Genomic DNA, 18,175 nt, shown 5'->3' with positions numbered 1-18,175 from the left:
CTGCTGGCCCAGGGTGTGAACTTCAGTACATAACACAAAGAAAGACTGAAAATGATCCCCAGACATGTAAATTATGGTTAAGGTCGGATGGATAATGTGTTGTCTCTGTATCACGATTTGATTTTGCAACAGGATTGAGTCTTAAAGTTGCAGCAAGTTTTGTTTTTCCAGGCACCCCTGTCCTTCCACCCTATGTTGACTCTATAATGGCATTTTAATGTTTTGATGTTGTATTTTAATCTGGTTTTTAAGTTGTATTTCAATCAATTTGTTTTTATATCGGTTGTTAGGCGCCCTGAGCCTGGTCTTGCCTGGGGAGGGCGGGCTATAAATAAAATTATTATTATTATTATTATTATTATACGTAAGTTAATCCTACCTAGTAAAAAAGAAAAAACCAATGGCTTCTCAAAGATCTGGTGTAAAATTCTTAAGACTGAATAAAGTTTTAAAAGTATTAACTGTCACATGAATCAACTCTCTTTAACAGACAGAAATCCATTAAGATGAAATCTTGCTTTAAAAATCTGGGAGGGGGGAAGCGGGTTTTTAAAATTTGGTTTTTGTCTATTTGGGATATTACAAAAGTTTCTCGTTCCCTTTGACAGTGTATATTGCTTTCACCATTGCTCATAACCTGCAACTTGAGCAAACGTCTGGTTTCTGTGTTTTTTAAATCACCTCTCAGCTTGAACCAGACCTCTCCAGACTTTCGCCTTGGAGCCAGTTCTCAACAACAAGAGTTAGGCTTGGGGCATTTGACAACATTTGCGGGTTAGGACCCTTGTATCTACGGGACCGCCTCTCCTGGTATGCCCCACAGAGGACCTTAAGGTCCATGAATAACCATAGTTTAGAGGTCCCAGGCCCTAAGGAAGTCAGACTATCCTCCACCAGGGCCAGGGCCTTTTCAGTGATGGCTCCGACCTGGTGGAATGCTCTGTCCCATGAGACTAGGGCCCTTCAGGATTTAACCTCCTTCCATTGGGCCTGTAAGACAGAGCTATTCCACCTGGCCTTTAATTTGAATTCAGCCTGATCTTTTATTTCCCTTCTCTTCCCTTCCCCTCCCTTTTTATGAAGATCACCCACTCTGAGACCCCATAGCTAATTCTCCCTTGACCTCCTCGCTGGCCCAAGTAGGACCAATTAAGCCAGCTAGCCCTGGGCTTTATCTGATTGATTTTTGAATTTTATTGTTATTCATGTTTTTATACTGAATTTTAAGCTGCTTTTATAATTAAGTGATTTAAAGTGTTTTAAATTTGTTGTTAGCCACCCTGAGCCTGGTTTTTGAACCGGGAAGGGCAGGGTATAAATAAAAAATTATTATTATTATTATTATTATTATTATTATTATTATTATTATTTATAATAATAATAATAATAATATCACCTTAGAACACCTGCAAAGTGCATTTCCTTTGTGGGCAACAAATCAGAGCCAGCCTCTATGGCGAGGGTTTCCAAATGTCAGAGCGTGACTTCCAGGCAAGTGTAAAAACCCCAACATTTGACATTTAAAAAGGTAAAGGGACCCCTGACCATTAGGTCCAGTCATGGACAACTCTGGTGTTGCGGTGCTCATCTCACTTTATTGGCCGAGGGAGCCGGCGTACAGCTTCCGGGTCATGTGGCCAGCATGACTAAGCCGCTTCTGGCAAACCAGAGCAGCGCACGGAAACGTCATTTACCTTCCCGCCGGAGCAATACTTATTTATCTACTTGCACTTTGACGTGCTTTTGAACTGCTAGGTTGGCAGGAGCAGGGACTGAGCAACGGGAGCTCACCCCATCGCGGGGATTTGAACCGCCGACCTTCTGATTGGCAAGTCCTAGGCTCTGTGGTTTAACCCACAGCGCCACCCGCACCTCCCTATCCTCCCATGCCCTCTGAGACACTCCCTCACCATATTGGAGATGCTGCGTGTGTTCTCTGGGTTCAACATGACGATTTCGGTGGTGATGTGGCCTTCCACAGCCTCCCTCATCTCCTCCTCGGTGCAGTTAATATTCGCATCCTTGATGCGGAACCAGTTGTCGGCGTACCAGCCAATCAGGAACCAGACGTACTTCTTCCCAAACAAGCGCTCCTTGTAGACCTGTCCCAGTGCCGCAAGAGAGGAGAAAAGAAGGTTCGCCAATAAGTAGAGTGGTCCAGTCTGGGCCATGCCATGGCTTGCATTTTATCTCAAGCCTCCTAGCACACATTGTAGCTAGGAAGGGCTAGCACACATTGTAGGAAGGGCTGTAGCTTAGTAGGTAAAGCTCTGCTTTGCCTGCCGAGAGTCGCAAGTTCAATCCCCAACATCTCTAGTTAAAGCAGGGAATGAAGGAAGCACCTTCGCTACAGCCTCTTGTATTCCCAGAGAGGAACCTCCGCCCTGGACACTCACCTCACAGAAGACCTTCCGCGCCTCCGTCTCATAAAAGAGTCCAACGATGATACGGGCATCTTGGCGCTGTAAGGGGAAAAATAGGATCAGGTGGCTGGAGGGAATTTCTACAGAATCAAGCACGATCAATTACCGTATTTTTTGCTCTATAAGACTCACTTTTTCCCTCCTAAAAAGTAAGGGGAAATGTGTGTGCGTCTTATGGAGCGAATGCAGGCTGCGCAGCTATCCCAGAAGCCAGAACAGCAATGCTGCTTTCGTTGCGCAGCGATCCCTCTTGCTGTTCTGGCTTCTGAGATTCAGAATATTTTTTTTCTTGTTTTCCTCCTCCAAAAACAAGGTGCGTCTTGTGGTCTGGTGCGTCTTATAGAGCGAAAAATACGGTACTTATTGCAGATTGATTGGTTATATTTCTATGCCTCTTTCCATTCAGACGAATCCCAAAGCAGCTTACAGGCAACAGATGACAATAACAGAGCAGAACGTCACAAATACAGCACAAATCATATCGAAGAACTAACAAATCGTCAGCAAAACGACCCCAAATTATCAAGGAAACAATTACCGCCTATGAAACAGAACTACTAAAAATAAGGTAAGCGTCACAATTGCAAGGAAAATTGCATCACAGGATTCACAAAGTGCTACAGCATTCATAATCTATAAAACAACAGTATTAACAACATTCCCAAAACAGCAACCAAAAATAAACCAAGAATTGCTGAATTCACGCACACATTCTCCTCACCCCCATAACTCAAACTTTTCATGTATCTTTTAATGAATTGAACATAGGAGCACGTAGTTTGCTTCACACACACACACACACACGACTGGGCCAAAGGCCCACCTTGTCCTGCATCCCGGACCCTCCAAGTGTCCCTATTTTCCAGGGAAAGTCCTGGATTTACAGAAGCCGTCCCTGATTAGACCCCAGAATGTCCCCCTTTTCCTTAGGAAGTGGCTATTTTCATCAGAGAAATGTTGGAGGGTATGGAGTTATGTGAACCCCCTCCCCGAGCCAAGGAGATAAGTAACTTTACAACCTTTAGAAAATATTGGAAGGTGGCCCTGAATAGGGATGTTTTAAGATGTTTAATGTTTTATTATGTTTTTATATATGTTGGAAGCTGCCAAGAGTGGCTGGGGCAGCCCAGTCAGATGGATGGGGTATTAGAAGGAGGAGGAGGAGGAGGAGGAGGAGGAGGAGGAGGAGGAGATGCTGATTTTCATCGGAGAAATATTGGAGGGTATGGCAGCCTGTTCTCTTAATGGCCAACCAGATGACTCTGAGAATCCCACAAGCAAGATCTGAGCTCTCCCTGCTTATAGTTCCCTAGCTATTATAGTTACTGTATTTTTTGCTCTATAAGATGCACCAGACCACAAGACGCACCTAGTTTTTGGAGGAGGAAAACAAGGGGGGGGGGGAATATTCTGAATTTCAGAAGCTAGAACAGCTGCGCAGTAAAAGCAGCAATCCCTCTTGCTGTTCTGGCTTCTGGGATAGCCTGCATTCGCTCCATAAGACGCACACACATTTACCCTTACTTTTTAGGAGGGAAAAAGTGAGTCTTATAGAGCAAAAAATACGGTAGCTTAGTGTTATGCAAGCAGTGGTGTAGGAAGGTCAGGTGGTACCTGGTGTAGAAAATTTCTTGTCACGGCCCCCCCCCACATTGACTTTTTTTTTGCCTGCAAAAATGGTTTTACGTTATTTCATATTTTCTTACAAAGGAAATAATAATAATAATAATAATAATAATAATAATAATAATACAACTTTTATTTATATCTTGCCCTTCCTGGCCAAAGTCGGGCTCAGGGCGGCTAACATCAGATACATAACATTGCTATAAAATCAAGCAATAATTAAATTACCTCCTAAAAACATGTCAAAATCAAATTAAAGTCTAATTAGATGGCTTTCCGCAGGGTTAGGGTTGGGATCAGTAGGTGCTCCAATGAATTGAAATTTCAGCCTTCACGACATAGGAAAACGGCCAAGTAAACAGATATTTTCACGGACGAGGGTCAAGATATTAACTGATAAACTGATATGCATGAAATTTCATATATAGCTATATAATCCCCAGTGTAGTAAAATAAAACCCTTGGAGCAGGCATTTTAAAAAAAAAAGTTTTTTATAAACTACCCTAAAAAAGGTAAAGTTAAAGGTACCCCTGACCGTTAGGTCCAGTAGCAGACGACTCTGGGGTTCCGGCGCTCATCTCACTCTATAGGCCGAGGGAGCTGGCGTTTGTCCACAGACAGTTTTTACGGGTCATGCGGCCAGCATGACTAAGCCGCTTCTGGTGAACCAGAGCGATACCTATTTATCTACTTGCACTTTGATGTGCTTTCGAACTGCTAGGTTGGCAGGAGCAGGGACTGAGCAACAGGAGCTCACCCCATCGCGGGGATTCGAACCGCCGACCTTCTGATCGGCAAGTCCTAGGCTCTGTGGTTTAGACCACAGCACCACCCGCGTCCCATTATGAACTACTCTAGTAGGGCAGTAATTGTTCCTTGATAATTTGTCACACACACCCATGATGGCACCAGGGGCGGCCCGCCCCCCTGCCCCCCCTTTCCTACACCCCTGCCAACAAGCTGCCTCTTTGAAGCAGAGCATTAAAGTGATGGTTGTTCTCCTTTGTTTGTCATAGCAGGCAACCACTGCTCAGAGGTACGCTACTATCTCTTATTAAAAGGTAAAGGGACCCCGACCATTAGGTCCAGTAGTGACTGACTCTGGGGTTGTGGTGCTCATCTTGCTTTACTGGCCGAGGGAGCCGGCGTACAGCTTCCGGGTCATGTGGCCAGCATGACTAAGCTGCTTCTGGCAAACCAGAGCAGCACACGGAAACGCCGTTTACCTTCCCACCAGAGCGGTACCTATTTATCTACTTGCACTTGGACGTCCTTTCGGACTGCTAGGTTGGCAGGAGCAGGAACCGAGCAAATGGGGCTTCACCCCGTTGCAGGGATTCGAACCGCCGACCTTCTGATCGGCAAATCCTAGGCTCTGTGGTTTAACCCACAGTGCCACCCGCGTCCCTACTTTCTCTTATTATGGAAATGCTATTTATGAGCAATCTGAGTTAGTCTGATTCTTTCCAAAAAACAACAACCCCCAAAACCATCAAAGCTACTGGCGTCACCATCTAATTGCGGTCCTGAATTCCTACGCTGATTGTACATTGTGCAAAGGAGAGCTTTCTTTTGTAAGCCCTGAACTTACTGCTGCACATCAGGCTGGCGCACGGGTGGCTGGCCCAATCTAGCTGCAAATTCTGCATATTTGAAGGAGACAAGGCATTTGACGAGAGAGACACGCCGCCTCTTGCTTGGGGTCCCTGCCTCTTGCTCCTGCGGCGCGAGCGCCAATGAATCCGAAATGCAGTTTTCATTAATGTTTAATAGACCTTTCCCGAGGAGCCTGGTGATCTGAAGTCACGATGCAAAACACCCAGTTTCTGGGGTGAGGGGAAAGGGGCCACCTTGCCTATAAGCCACCCTGGCCCCATAGGGTCCCAACCAGCAGAGGGAGCCGACTTTGGGGTAGGCAGGAGATAAGTTCTGCACCAATCAAACAGCCCTCCCTCCAAGATATACCGTATTTTCCACTTTATAAGATGCACCAGACCATAGGATGCACCTAGTTTTTGGAGGAGGAGAACAAGAAAAAAAAATATTCTGAATCCCAGAAGCCAGAACAGCAAGAGGGATCTGGCTTCTGGGATAGCCTCTTGCTGTTCTGGCTTCTGGGATAGCCACGCAGCCTGCATTCGCTCCATAAGAAGCACACACATTTCCCCTTACTTTATAGGAGGGGGAAAGTGCGTCTTATAGAGCGAAAAATACGGTGTGTGTGTGTGTGTGTGTGTGTGTGTGTGTGTGTGTGTAGAGAGAGAGAGAGAGAGAGAGAGAGAGAGAGAGAGAGAGTGCTCTTGTTTTCTTCTGCAATAATAAATGCAGCCACTCGCTGACATGAAAAGGGAACAAGGCAGCGATATTCTGATGGCTGCTGCTGGATGCTTCTTGCAAGCGTTGCCTCCTTGTTCTTTTTTTAAAAAGAGAAAACCCAACCCAACAGGGGATGCGAAGTGCTGCGGCAGTATCTGGCTCATTCATTCTGGTGGCATCAGTTCTCCCCTGAGCAGAAGCTGTCAGGAGGATTGGGGATGGCGCTGTCTGTCCATCTGTCGGCTCAGGGGATGGCAGCTGCCGCCAGAATGAGAAGGCACTGAATTTTAGGGGTGGCTTCTTTCTGCCTCACCCTGCCCCCCCACCCCCACCCCCTGCTGGCCTCCACCAGCAGGTGTGTGTGCCAGAAGCACCTACCAATCGTGCATGGCTTGGACCATGAGGGGGCAATGTAAGCCCATCTCATAGATTATAGAGATTCATGTTTTGATATACATCCTGCCTTTCCACAAAGGAAACGGCGTTCAGAGGTGCTTAGGGTGGAGAAAGTGGACGGGAGGTTTTTTCCCTCTGTTAAAAATTTGAAGGAAGAAGAGAAAAAAGAGTTGGAGCAAAGTACAGCGGTACCTCGGGTTAAGTACTTAATTCGTTCCGGAGGTCCATTCTTAACCTGAAACTGTTCTTAACCTGAAGCACCACTTTAGCTAATGGGGCCTCCTGCTGCCGCCGTGCCACCAGAGCATGATTTCCGTTCTCATCCTGAAGCAAAGTTCTTAACCTGAGGTAATATTTCTGGGTTAGCGGAGTCTGTAACCTGAAGCGTATGTAACCTGAAGCATATGTAACCCGAGGTACCACTATATTGAGAAAGAAGTCCATAAAAAGGTTAAATATTTAGGGATATGGTTAACATCAAGAAATATAAATATCTACAAAGAGAATTATGAAAAAGTGTGGCTCGAGATAAAAAGAAATCTAGAAATATGGAGCAGAATGGATCTCTCCCTGCTAGGAAAAATAGCAGCAGTAAAAAGGAATGTTTTGCCAAAAATGCTGTCTTTTCCAGTCAGTCCCAGTAATGGTGAAAGACAATTGCCTCAAAAAATTGCAGAAGGAAATTTCCAAGTTTATCTTGGGTGCAAAAGGCCAAAGGCACCTCTATGGAATCTACAGCAGGTAGGGATGGCCACCTACTTGGAAGATAGACAGAAAGACAGACAGACACCTAGACAGACAACCTTGTGGAAGATAAGGCTATCGCAAGGGAGGAGAGTGGCTGTTTAACTCCTGTCCTACTTGCCTGACAAAGTGCAGGGTAAGCAAACATCTACAAAATTTAATCCAAAAGCATTCCAGTTACAAGAGCAGCCATGCATTTCAAATGCAACATCCATGTTTCAATAATATATCGGTAACTGCTAGTTAAAAGCTTTTACTAACTCGCATATACAGTCGTACCTTGGTTTTCGAACAGCGTAGTCCACAAACAACTTGGAACTCGAATGCTGCAAACCTGGAAGCAGGTGTTCTGGTTTGCGAACTTTGCCTCAGAAACTGAACGTCCAGCGTGGCTTTCACGGCTTCCGATTGGCTGCAGGACGCTCCTGCAGCCAATCAGAAGCCACGCCTTGGTTTCCGAACGTTTCGGAAGTCAAACGGACTTGCGGAACACATTCGGTTCGAAAACCAAGGCATGACTGTACTAATAAAGGAAGCATTTAATTTATTAATAGTCATCCCTGATCCAGGCTCATTGGAATCTCTACGTTTTTATAATTAGAAAAATGCTACTCAGATAATGTTAACGAACGTATCTAAGAAATGTTGCATGATTTAACTCATAGTTCCTTTATCTGTCTGCCTTTCTTTCCTTTTCTTCTCTTTCCTCTGTTATTAGATTGCAAATGTGTAAGTGTTACACATTGTTAAATTGTTATAAACTGAATGTGTGTGTGTGTGTGTGTGTGTATGCACACACCAAAAATTTCTGCATAGGTTTTCAAAATCTAAGGATTGCAGCCAACTAAGTTTTACTCAGGGTAGACCCACTGAAATGCATGGACCTAAGTTAGTCCTATCTATTAATTTCAAAGCATCTGCTCTGAATGGGACTAAGATTGGATGCAACCCTAACTGTAAAAAAGCATCATTGGTAGTTGACCAAGTAATGGTGGTTGGGACGAGGAAGCAAAAAAGTTTTCACACCATTTCTTCCACCCAGATCACCTCCCCCACATACACACACACACTGTCACTTGGGGTAATATAACACACTGCCACACACTGCCACACACACACACACACACAGAGCAAGGGCATTCTCAAAATTTCAGTCAATTAACCCTCCGTTCCCAGGACTAAAAAGAAAGATGTCTGTCCAGGAGGCGCTACTGAGATGCTGAGTGCAGGCAGGGATACAGCACGACTCATTTCTCTAGAGGGCCCTTCTTCAGCTGGTGGGTCAAAACCCACCTGCAGGACAAGGTCTGATCCAAGTGGGTCTCAACAGCAGCACTATCACCCTGATTTTACACATCACTTGGGAGGTCAGGTGAACTAATACCAGTGTACTGGAAGAAGCAAAGATCACCAGTGTTGAAGCAACGATTCTTCAACGTCAACTTCGTTGGACTGGTCATGTTGTGCGGATGCCTGATGATCGTCTTCCAAAGCAACTACTCTATTCCGAACTTAAAAACGGAAAGCGTAATGCTGATGGTCAACAAAAGAGGTTTAAAGACTGTCTCAAGGCAAATCTAAAGAAATGCAGACAACTGGGAAACACTTGCCTGCGAGCACCCCAATTGGAGGACAGCCTATACCAAAGGTGTCGTGGACTTTGAAGACACTCGAATTCAGGACGCAAGGGAGAAATGTGCTAGGAGGAAGGCACGCTTGGCAAATCCACACCGTGATCAACTCCCACCTGGAAACCAATGTCCCCACTGTGGAAGGATGTGTGGATCCAGAATTGGCCTCCACAGTCACTTATGGACTCATTGTTAAAACCGTGTTTATGGAAGACAATCTTACTCGGTTACGAGTGATCACCAGAGAAGAAGAAGAAGTATCACCCTGCAGATATATGTCAAGCGATTAAGAAGTGGGTCCCCAAATGCATGTTTGCATTAAAGGTGGGCCCTGGGTCTGAAAAGGTTGACAACGCCTGGTCTAGAGGTTAGCCGAGGCCAAAGGGATGTGGCTCGTGGTTATGAACCCTCCTTGCAGCTGCCACCCAGAGCACACTTACTCGGGAGAAAGCCCCACTGAAGACACTGGAGCTTATCTTCAAGCAAACACGTCTAGGATTCTGCTGTCCGTTTGCGATATGTACACTGGGACGAAACTTTTCACAGCTCCGCACGAGCCCGTCCCTACCCCACAACAGCCTGAAGCTGTCCCAGGCAGCAAAAAGCACAGATCTGGCACGTACAAAAAGCAGAGATTCAAAGCAATCCAAATACAGTGGTACCTTGGGTTACATACGCTTTGTCCATTAAACTTTGATTAGTTTAATGTTAAGTAAACGTCCAGTGCGCTTCCAACGCCATAAGTCTTATCTCAGCAGAGAATTTCGTGCAGCGGCTGAAGGAGGCAGGAGAGTCAGTACCTTTTATAAATGAAGAATCCTGGAGCAAGCACTTTGGAACTCAGGGAAAAACTTTTTTTTTCTAAAGCAAAAAAAAACCAAAACCCTGGCGATAAAGCACACATGCTTTTATCTCCGGCATAAAGAAAACTTTACTCTAAACTTAACTCATATCAGCAAACACGCCCATGGCCACAAACTGAGTCTGTGAGTCAGGTCAAGGGGGGAAGAGAGAGAGAAACACGGGTGAACTGACTATTTATACAAACCAACTCACATTCCTGGATGCTTAATGACTTTCAGCTGCTCAGTGATTAGAGCGACTTGTTACCTCTTAACCCTTTAGTACCAACACGCTTCAGGTTACATACGCTTCAGGTTACTTACTCCGCTAGCCCAGAAATATTACCTCGGGTTAAGAACTTTGCTTCAGGATGAGAACAGAAATCGTGCTCCGGTGGCGCAGCGGCAGCAGTAGGCCCCATTAGCTAAAGTGGTGCTTCAGGTTAAGAACAGCTTCAGGTTAAGTACAGACTGCTGGAACGAATTAAGTACTTAGCCCGAGGTACCACTGTATCCCACCCACCCTTGTTGAAGGGGGTTTGGATGAAGCAAAGCTGAGTCCCTCTGCCCTCCCTGCCAACAGGGATCTCTAAACCTGCGGTCAGTGCGCACCCACCCCTCACCCACCCCCTGGCAGCCAGGATCACCTTCAGATTCTTGACGGGCACAGCAGGGTCAGAGAAGAAGCTCTGGCGGAAAGTGATCTCGATCCCGGCTTCTTTGACTCGCTCTTCCAGGTCATCCAAGGTCTATGGGAATGAAGAAGGAGGCACAGAGATAAGGAAGGAATAGGTGGTGTTGGAGGGGAGCAAAGGTTCAGTGTATAAGTAATGCTAAAATAGGGGATACAGTGGTGGTTAAGGATAAGGGTTTTAAGAATCAGCAGTGCACGTTCTCTGTGCTTCTACAATCTCACTGGTAAAGTACCTTTTGCAAAGGTAAAGGGACCCCTGACCATGAGGTCCAGTCGTGGCCGACTCTGGGGTTGCGGTGCTCATCTCGCTTTATTGGCCGAGGGAGCCGGCGTACAGCTTCCGGGTCATGTGGCCAGCATGACTAAGCCACTTTTGGCAAACCAGAGCAGTGCACGGAAACGCTGTTGACCTTCCTGCTGGAGCAGTACCTATTTATCTACTTGCACTTTGACGTGCTTTCGAACTGCTAGGTTGGCAGGAGCAGGGACTGAGCAATGGGAGCTCACTCTGTTGCGGGGATTCAAACCGCCGACCTTCTGATCGGCAAGTCCTAGGCTCAGTGGATGCAGCTTCCTGAGAATCTCTGTTTCTATTTTATTCAAAAAAAAATTCTAGCCCCTGTGGCTGTAAGGCGATAACTGAAAAATATTCAGAAACCTTTTGTTGTTGCTGTTGTTGCTGTTGTTGTTGTTGTTGTTGTTGTTGTTGTTGTTGTGACGGCTTCACTGAGCAGGAGTTCTCCATAAATCCTTGCCTCTTGCCATGGCAAACAAAACCAATTTTGTCGAAACATAGGTGACAGCTAATTTGGCTCCTCTTAAGAGCCAAATTACGCATTACGTTAAATGTGCTTAAAAAACAAGAAGGATGATAATGGTGATAAAGAAGAGGCAATGTAAGGGCCCCACCCCCAAACCAGACAGGAACTGCTGCATAGCAGTTACCAAAAAGATATCCTTGCCTTCTTGCACTGGTTTAATGAGAATCGCCCCCAAGCTATTAGCTCTCCACTGGGCTATTTGCTTGCTGTGAGTAATAGCCTGTTTGCAAGTAAAGGCCTAGGCAGGGAACAGGCAGGACAAGAAAGCTAATTGACAAGAGTAGGGGAGGAGGAGGAGAACAAGGAGTTTGCTGGCGATCCTTTATCAGCGAGAGACATGCAGGAGTCTCTGGAGGAAAAGTTCTGAGTGTGAGGAGAAGTGTTTACTGTCCCAACCCCAACCCCTTTCCCAGTGCCGGATTTACGTATAAGCTAAACAAGCTATAGCTTAAGAGCCCACTCTCTTGGGGGCCCACAACAAATTTAAAGGGGAGAAAACACCTGGATTTACATTTCCAAAATTTAAGATAAAACACAAATTAAATAAAACCTACATAAAGCAACACTGTTTTGTGTTGTGTAGGCTCCTAAGATGTAATGGGCCCCACCTGCTCCCTAAAATATCACTGGTTTGCTCATTTCTATATATAGGGTGCCTACATTCTGCAAGGACCGGTTGCAAGGCAACATGTGCAAATGGCTTTAGAGACCTATTAGGTCCATAAATTACCATATAGCATATATTCAGCACAAAAAACAGTGACAATTTGTGGACAAAGGATAGCCGGACATATAAAGTAGCTCAGGGCCTCATCAAACCTAAATCCAGCCCTGCCCTTTCCTCACACTGAGCCATAATCTATTCATTTATTTAATTTTATCTAACACGGGGTTGGGATGTTACTGGACTCCCATCTCCCATCCATCCCAGCCAATAGGCAGGGACTGGTTCAGTCCAGAAGCTTCTGGAAGGCCACTGCTTCCCAAGTGCCACAAACTTAAGCACACCCAACGCCATTAGCATAAAGTCCGCAGAAAGCAATAGTGGTGGCGTTCACTGCCTAGGAAAATCCACTGGATAAAGGGTGGTGCAGCATAGCTCAGTGGCAGAGCTTCTGCCTTGCGTGCAGAAGGTCCCAGGTTCAGTTCCTGGCATTGCCAGGTAGGGCTGCAACCCAGAAGAGCTGCTGCTGTCAATCAACGTGGTCAATACTGAGCCAAATGGCCCAATAGTCTGACTCAGTAAAAGGCAGCTTGCTATACAGGTGTCGAAAGTAAGGAGCGTGTCCTCTCTCTCCAAAATAAAAAAAAAACAGTTCGTTTAAGCACACTTTCGAAAATGCATGACTAATGTAAGCTGGAAGTTTGGCGCCTAACAGTACAGGAATCTGTGCTGCATTGTGAGCCTGGTGTAAATATTATTATTATTATTATTATTATTATTATTATTATTATTATTATTATTATACCTCCCCCCAAGATTCTGTAAGAACCATGGGATGGCTTCTGTGACCAGTCACGTATTGCGCCAATCAGCACAACTATGGTCAGACAAATTTTCTAAGTGGTTCTAAGATTAGACAAAGGGGTTTCTTCAGCTGCAGGAGAATTGCCCGGCCTTTGGGAGCTTGTGGAAATGTACCACAATGAGGCACGAAGGGCTGCAGCCCATTTGCTTATCGCGGTCCACACAAAAATAGCTTCATTAGCTTAACATTTGCATTAATGTGATGGACATGTCAGAGCGCAGCTGGTAGAAATGTTCCACTTCTTTTGTCGGTGCGATTTCCTTGTCTGAAACTGGAAGTGGTAATTCTTCTTAGGACATCTTGGAGAGGGAACAGCACTCGGCAGAGATCTTAGATGACATTTATTAAGATTCAGTAGGAAAAAGGGACCGAGAGATATGCTTCATGCCAGAGAGAGCAGACTAGAGGCAGACTAACAACATCCCTGCCTCCTCCTGTTTTCGTTTTATCCATGCCTCTCCTATCTCATTCTTTTCTTCTCCTCTCTCTCAGCTGCCTAACTTCAGACTGGAAGCTCCTTGCAGCAGAGACCTCTCTCCTTGCTGCTTATATTACCCAGCACATTAACAGCCTGCATAATATTGATAGGTAAAGGTAAAGGTACCCCTGACCATTAGGTTCAGTCGTAGCCGACTCTGGGGTTGCGGCCCTCATCTCACTTTATTGGCCAAGGGAGCCAGCGTACAGCTTCCGGGTATGTGGTCAGCATGACTAAGAGCAGCACATAGAAACTGTTTACCTTGCCGCCAGAGCGGTACCTATTTATCTACTGGCACTTTGACATGCTATCGAACTGCTAGGTTAGCAGGAGCAGGGACCAAGCAATGGGAGCTCACCCCATCGTGGGGATTTGAACCGCTGACCTTCTGATCGGCAAGTCCAAGGCTCTGTGGTTTAACCCACAGTGCCACCCGCGTCCCATTAACAGCCTGCATAATATTGATACAATTGTACTAATCAAGCACAAGCTGATGTGTTTGACATCTTAGATCGTTTTTACTGTAATACTGTGGTTTTTAGTTTGCCTACTTCCTTCTGATTCTTTTTTACTAAGATGAAAGTGAGGTTTAGAAGCACTGAAAGTAAAACAAACAAATAAGGTCTTAAAGATAACTTGGGTCTTGATAAGGACTAGAAACTGATTTTGAAAGAAAGCTGAAAGTTTCAAGGTTCTAATATTACAGTATGGTGCATGGATTTGTGTGTGTTCAGGATAAAGCATCACATACGGATGAGGATTTTTAAGATGATGAACTTCAGTTCAGACAAATAAACTCTGATAGCCTGCTGAAGTTTGGGTATCCACAAGATCAGTTCCGGTAGATAAACGACTCCTTAAAACAGCCTTTCCCAACTTGGTTCCCTCAAGATATTTTGGACCACAACATCCATCAGCCCCAGTTTGGTGTAACAACCAGGAGAGTTGCTGCCAGCACTAGAGAATAGATTGGCTCTGACACAGTACCAAGAAGATTATTGTGTTCCACAAAATATAGCCCATTTGTTTGGTGCTGCAGAACTTAATGGGAACCCTTGAAAAGCAACTCTGTTTTTGGCTGTTGCCAGAATCAATCAATCCGCAGACAGCTTTCCGGGTCATGTGGCCAGCAGGACTAAACTGCTTCTGGTGCAACGGGACACCATGACGGAAACCAGAGCACATGGAAACATTGTTTACCTTCCTGCCACAGTGATACCTATTTATCTACTTGCACTGGCGTGCTTTTGAACTGCTAGGTTGGCAGGAGCTGGGACAGAGCAGCGGGAGCTCACCCTGTTGCTGGGATTTGAACCGCCGACCTTCTGATCAGCAAGCCCAAGAGGCTCAGTGGTTTAGACCACAGCACCACCCATTCCCCTATCAAATGTGTGGTCCTTTTAAGTGCTTAAGCAGCACCGCTGTCTGGGTTTTTTTTTGGGGGGGAGGGTTGGGCAATGCTGCAGGATGTCCCAGGATGCCCGAAAGGTGTGTCAGGTGGGGGATTTCTGCTCAGGGCTGGGGTCTCTCCATACCGAGGTGAACACCTCTGTGGTCTGCTGTATGGTGGCGATCTTGGTCCAGCTCCACTTCTTGAAGAGCTGCACGCGGGTGGGGTTGTGCAGAGTGGCAGACGGGTGCGTGCGGAAGAAGGTGGGGAAGCGCTGGCGGTTGGAGAGGGCTGGAGAGCTGGAGCCATAGGACAGCTGCAAGGAAAGGAGGAAGAGACGGGAAACAGGGCTTTAAAAGGCTGAGACCGCCAACACCGGCCTCATTCAGTCTATGGGTTCAAAGTTTCCCACCCATCGTTAACTCTGGCACAGAGATACCACCCAACCCTTCAAATCACAGAATCAGGAAGGGATCACGAGGGTCAACTAGTCCAACCCCCTGCAATGCAGGAATCTTTCACCCAACGTGGAACTCGAACCCACAGCCCTGAGATTAAGAGTCCCATGTTCTGCATTGCTCTCAAACCTGCTTTCTAGAGGTGCTGGCGGTGGATGCCAGACACTTCCAGGCGGCCTGTTTATTGAAGATTCTTCCTGATTTGTTTGCAGGGGGGGGGGGTTTAGATCAGGAACGGATAAAACCTTTGGCAGCCTAAGGGCCACATTGTCTTCCGAGGGCCAATGGTGGGTAGCACCACACCTGCTATTTAACATGCATTCGCTCTGATTTGTTTTGCGGGGGTGTTAGAGGACGTTGCGTCAAAGCAAGCGCCACTTCCCATATTTCCAACATGTTTTCTTGCCACTTTCCTTACTGCAAACAATCCGGTCGTTTTTTCTTTGTTGCACAAGACCTGCTAAACAGCTATAATGGTTTAACCCCAATCGGCTGGTGGGTGACTGAATCCCACCGAAAATGTGTGACTGTCTGGAAGCACCCACTGTGGGGGTCCCACCCCCGCAGAGAAGCTTCACCCGGAAACCTTATCTCCCAATCCTAGGCGTGGGCTGTGCTAGCTTAGTGTCTACAGAAGTGCACTCTGCACACGCTCAGAGGTACTCTCGCCACAGCTTCCAGTTCTGAAAACAGGTTGCTGAGCTGAACCCTGCTTCCCCATGAAAATCCACAGGCACCACACACACACAAACGGATACACGAAGTGAAAGGTATGCTCACCACAATGAGGTTCCACATGCGTGCTGCTTCGGCCACCAGGGTGGAGACACTACTGCAGCCTGGCATGAGGATGATCTTGATGGGGTCATTGTAGAGGAGCTCGTAGAGGAATTTGGTGGCCACACCTGGTTCGCACTGCACGGAGTGGGGCGGACAGAGAACAAATCCCGTCACAAAGGTGGCAACGTACGGTATATCCCTAACCTGCACGCAAACACTCCCGACACACTCAGGGGAACAAGCCCAGGAGACAGCTGGGGGAAAGGCTAAAATCACATACTAGGTATTGTACATGACGCGGACGCAGGACGTGGCTCCTGTCCAAAAGAGCTGTCATCGACTTAGCAGGCACAGAAGGTCAGTGCTTGAGAAGGCAGCGGTGGAGACAGGATGGGAAAGGGTCAGGTGGCCGTGAAAATTTGGGCAAGGCGATGTGCCATGGGATGAAAGAAGCTTTGCTAGCAAAATGGATCTGCAGGATGGAGAAGGGAGCTTGACGAACAGAGAGGTGAAAGGCCCTGGGGGTGTGGGGACTGTGGCTCAGTGATAACTAGCACATGATGCTGTGCATGTAAAAAGTTTAACCCCCAGCATAGTGCATTACTGACTGAGACAGACTAATAGTTCCCTGTGTTCCTGGGGGTGCAACGCTAACCTGCACTCTCAGGCAAGGGCTCAACTGTGTTTCCTTGGTTTCACTCCTATGGCTGGTGAGAGGGAGAGGGAGAGCTGCAGATGAGCTTCCCCCTCTCAAATGCCTTCTTTTCCTATCCCCACCCTATGAAAACAGCGTAAACATCTGGAGAGGCCTCAAGTGCTCAGGGCTTAAGGAACAAGGCCAAGAGCAGTGGACCAGAGTGCTTGGTTTGATGCAGGAACCGGGAAGGAAAGTTATTTTCCTTTAAACAGGCCATCTACACATCTGCCCTGAGCAGCAAGGGATATGTGAAGGCAGGGGCAGAATGGTCCCTCTGTTTGCAAAAACATAAGACGACAAAGCCAGACCCTGTGCAGGTTTTTCAACAGCTGCTGAGATTTTGATGGGTGGGTTTCCTCCTCCCTTAGGTCTTGTATGGGGCTGGTTTGCCCACCTTTCTGTTGCCATTGTGCAAAATGAAAGATGGGGCAGGAGGAAATGCAGGCCAAGCCGTTGCATAACAAGGGATGGCTTTTTCGTGCCAAGGGACCCATCTCCTCCTGCACTGATCCTGATATTAACGGCCAGCGGAAGGGCTGCCCCCTGTACCCCCTTCTTCCACCAGCACAGCATAATGGGAGACCAGCCTCCCCTGCCAATGGGGATTGGAGATATCCTGTCCCTGACCATGGAGGCTCCATTCTTCGACATCACAAGCACAGCACAGAAAAACGTGGCCTGCCGGCGTTCTGAGCAGCAGCTTGGAGAGGCAGGTTCCCAAATATAGCTGCCAATTTACCCTCCACTTCCGAAGGACTTAAAGAGACAAGGAACGCCTTTCTCCCTTTCTGTGCAGCTAAGATCTTCCCACACACCCCACCTGACCTCCGCCCTGCTGCGTTGCACTTTCTCTCTTTCTCTCTCTCTCTTTGGGCAAATATACTAGGCATCCCACCCTCTACTCCCCCCCCCCCACCATTCCAAGAACCGCCAGGGCTGCCCATTCTGCTCCTGGCTGTGCGCCTCCACCGCAAGGGGATGATGAATTATTCAGGGCATAGCCGCCCGGGAAAGAGGATCAGTTTCCATGGCAACCCCATCGCAGGCGCTGCCACGGCAACCTGTCAGCGCCAGGGAGCGGGGCTTCAATTGGGAGGGAACAAAGGGAGGAACGCGGGGCGCAGGGCGGGTGGGGGACCAGGAAGCACCCAGGGTAGCCGAAGAGTGAGGGAATAGAGAAGAATCGGCACAGCAAAGGCAGCTTTTTTCGGGGTGGGGGTGGGGCGAGGATTGATGCATATGCGTGGGAGGAGAGACAGACGAGACCACGGAGATTGGCGGAGGGGCGGATGGATGAGTGGCTGTGAATTTGGGGATCGGGCACGGAAGAGAGCAGCGCTTCTGGAAAC

At 47.1% G+C, this 18,175-nt stretch overlaps 1 protein-coding gene across 1 annotated transcript in view; it reads right to left on the bottom strand.

The window, feature by feature from the left end:
* GABBR1 (gamma-aminobutyric acid type B receptor subunit 1) overlaps positions 1 to 18,175 on the bottom strand; it is a 178,369-nt gene that overhangs the window by 29,168 nt on the left and 131,026 nt on the right. Inside the window, exons 8-12 of the mRNA XM_081852439.1 lie at positions 16,130 to 16,264; positions 15,037 to 15,207; positions 10,627 to 10,728; positions 2,397 to 2,462; positions 1,911 to 2,102 (exon numbers count right to left, since the gene is read on the bottom strand). Of these exons, the coding sequence (XP_081708565.1) occupies positions 1,911 to 2,102; positions 2,397 to 2,462; positions 10,627 to 10,728; positions 15,037 to 15,207; positions 16,130 to 16,264 (666 nt within the window). The remainder of the gene's footprint in view (positions 1 to 1,910; positions 2,103 to 2,396; positions 2,463 to 10,626; positions 10,729 to 15,036; positions 15,208 to 16,129; positions 16,265 to 18,175) is intronic.

The sequence above is a fragment of the Podarcis erhardii genome (genome assembly GCF_964252035.2).
Source record: "Podarcis erhardii genome assembly, chromosome: 2".
Classification (NCBI taxonomy): Eukaryota; Metazoa; Chordata; class Lepidosauria; order Squamata; family Lacertidae; genus Podarcis; species Podarcis erhardii.
The sequence above is the reverse complement of the archived record's forward strand: the minus strand, read 5'-3'. Positions and strand labels throughout refer to the sequence as shown.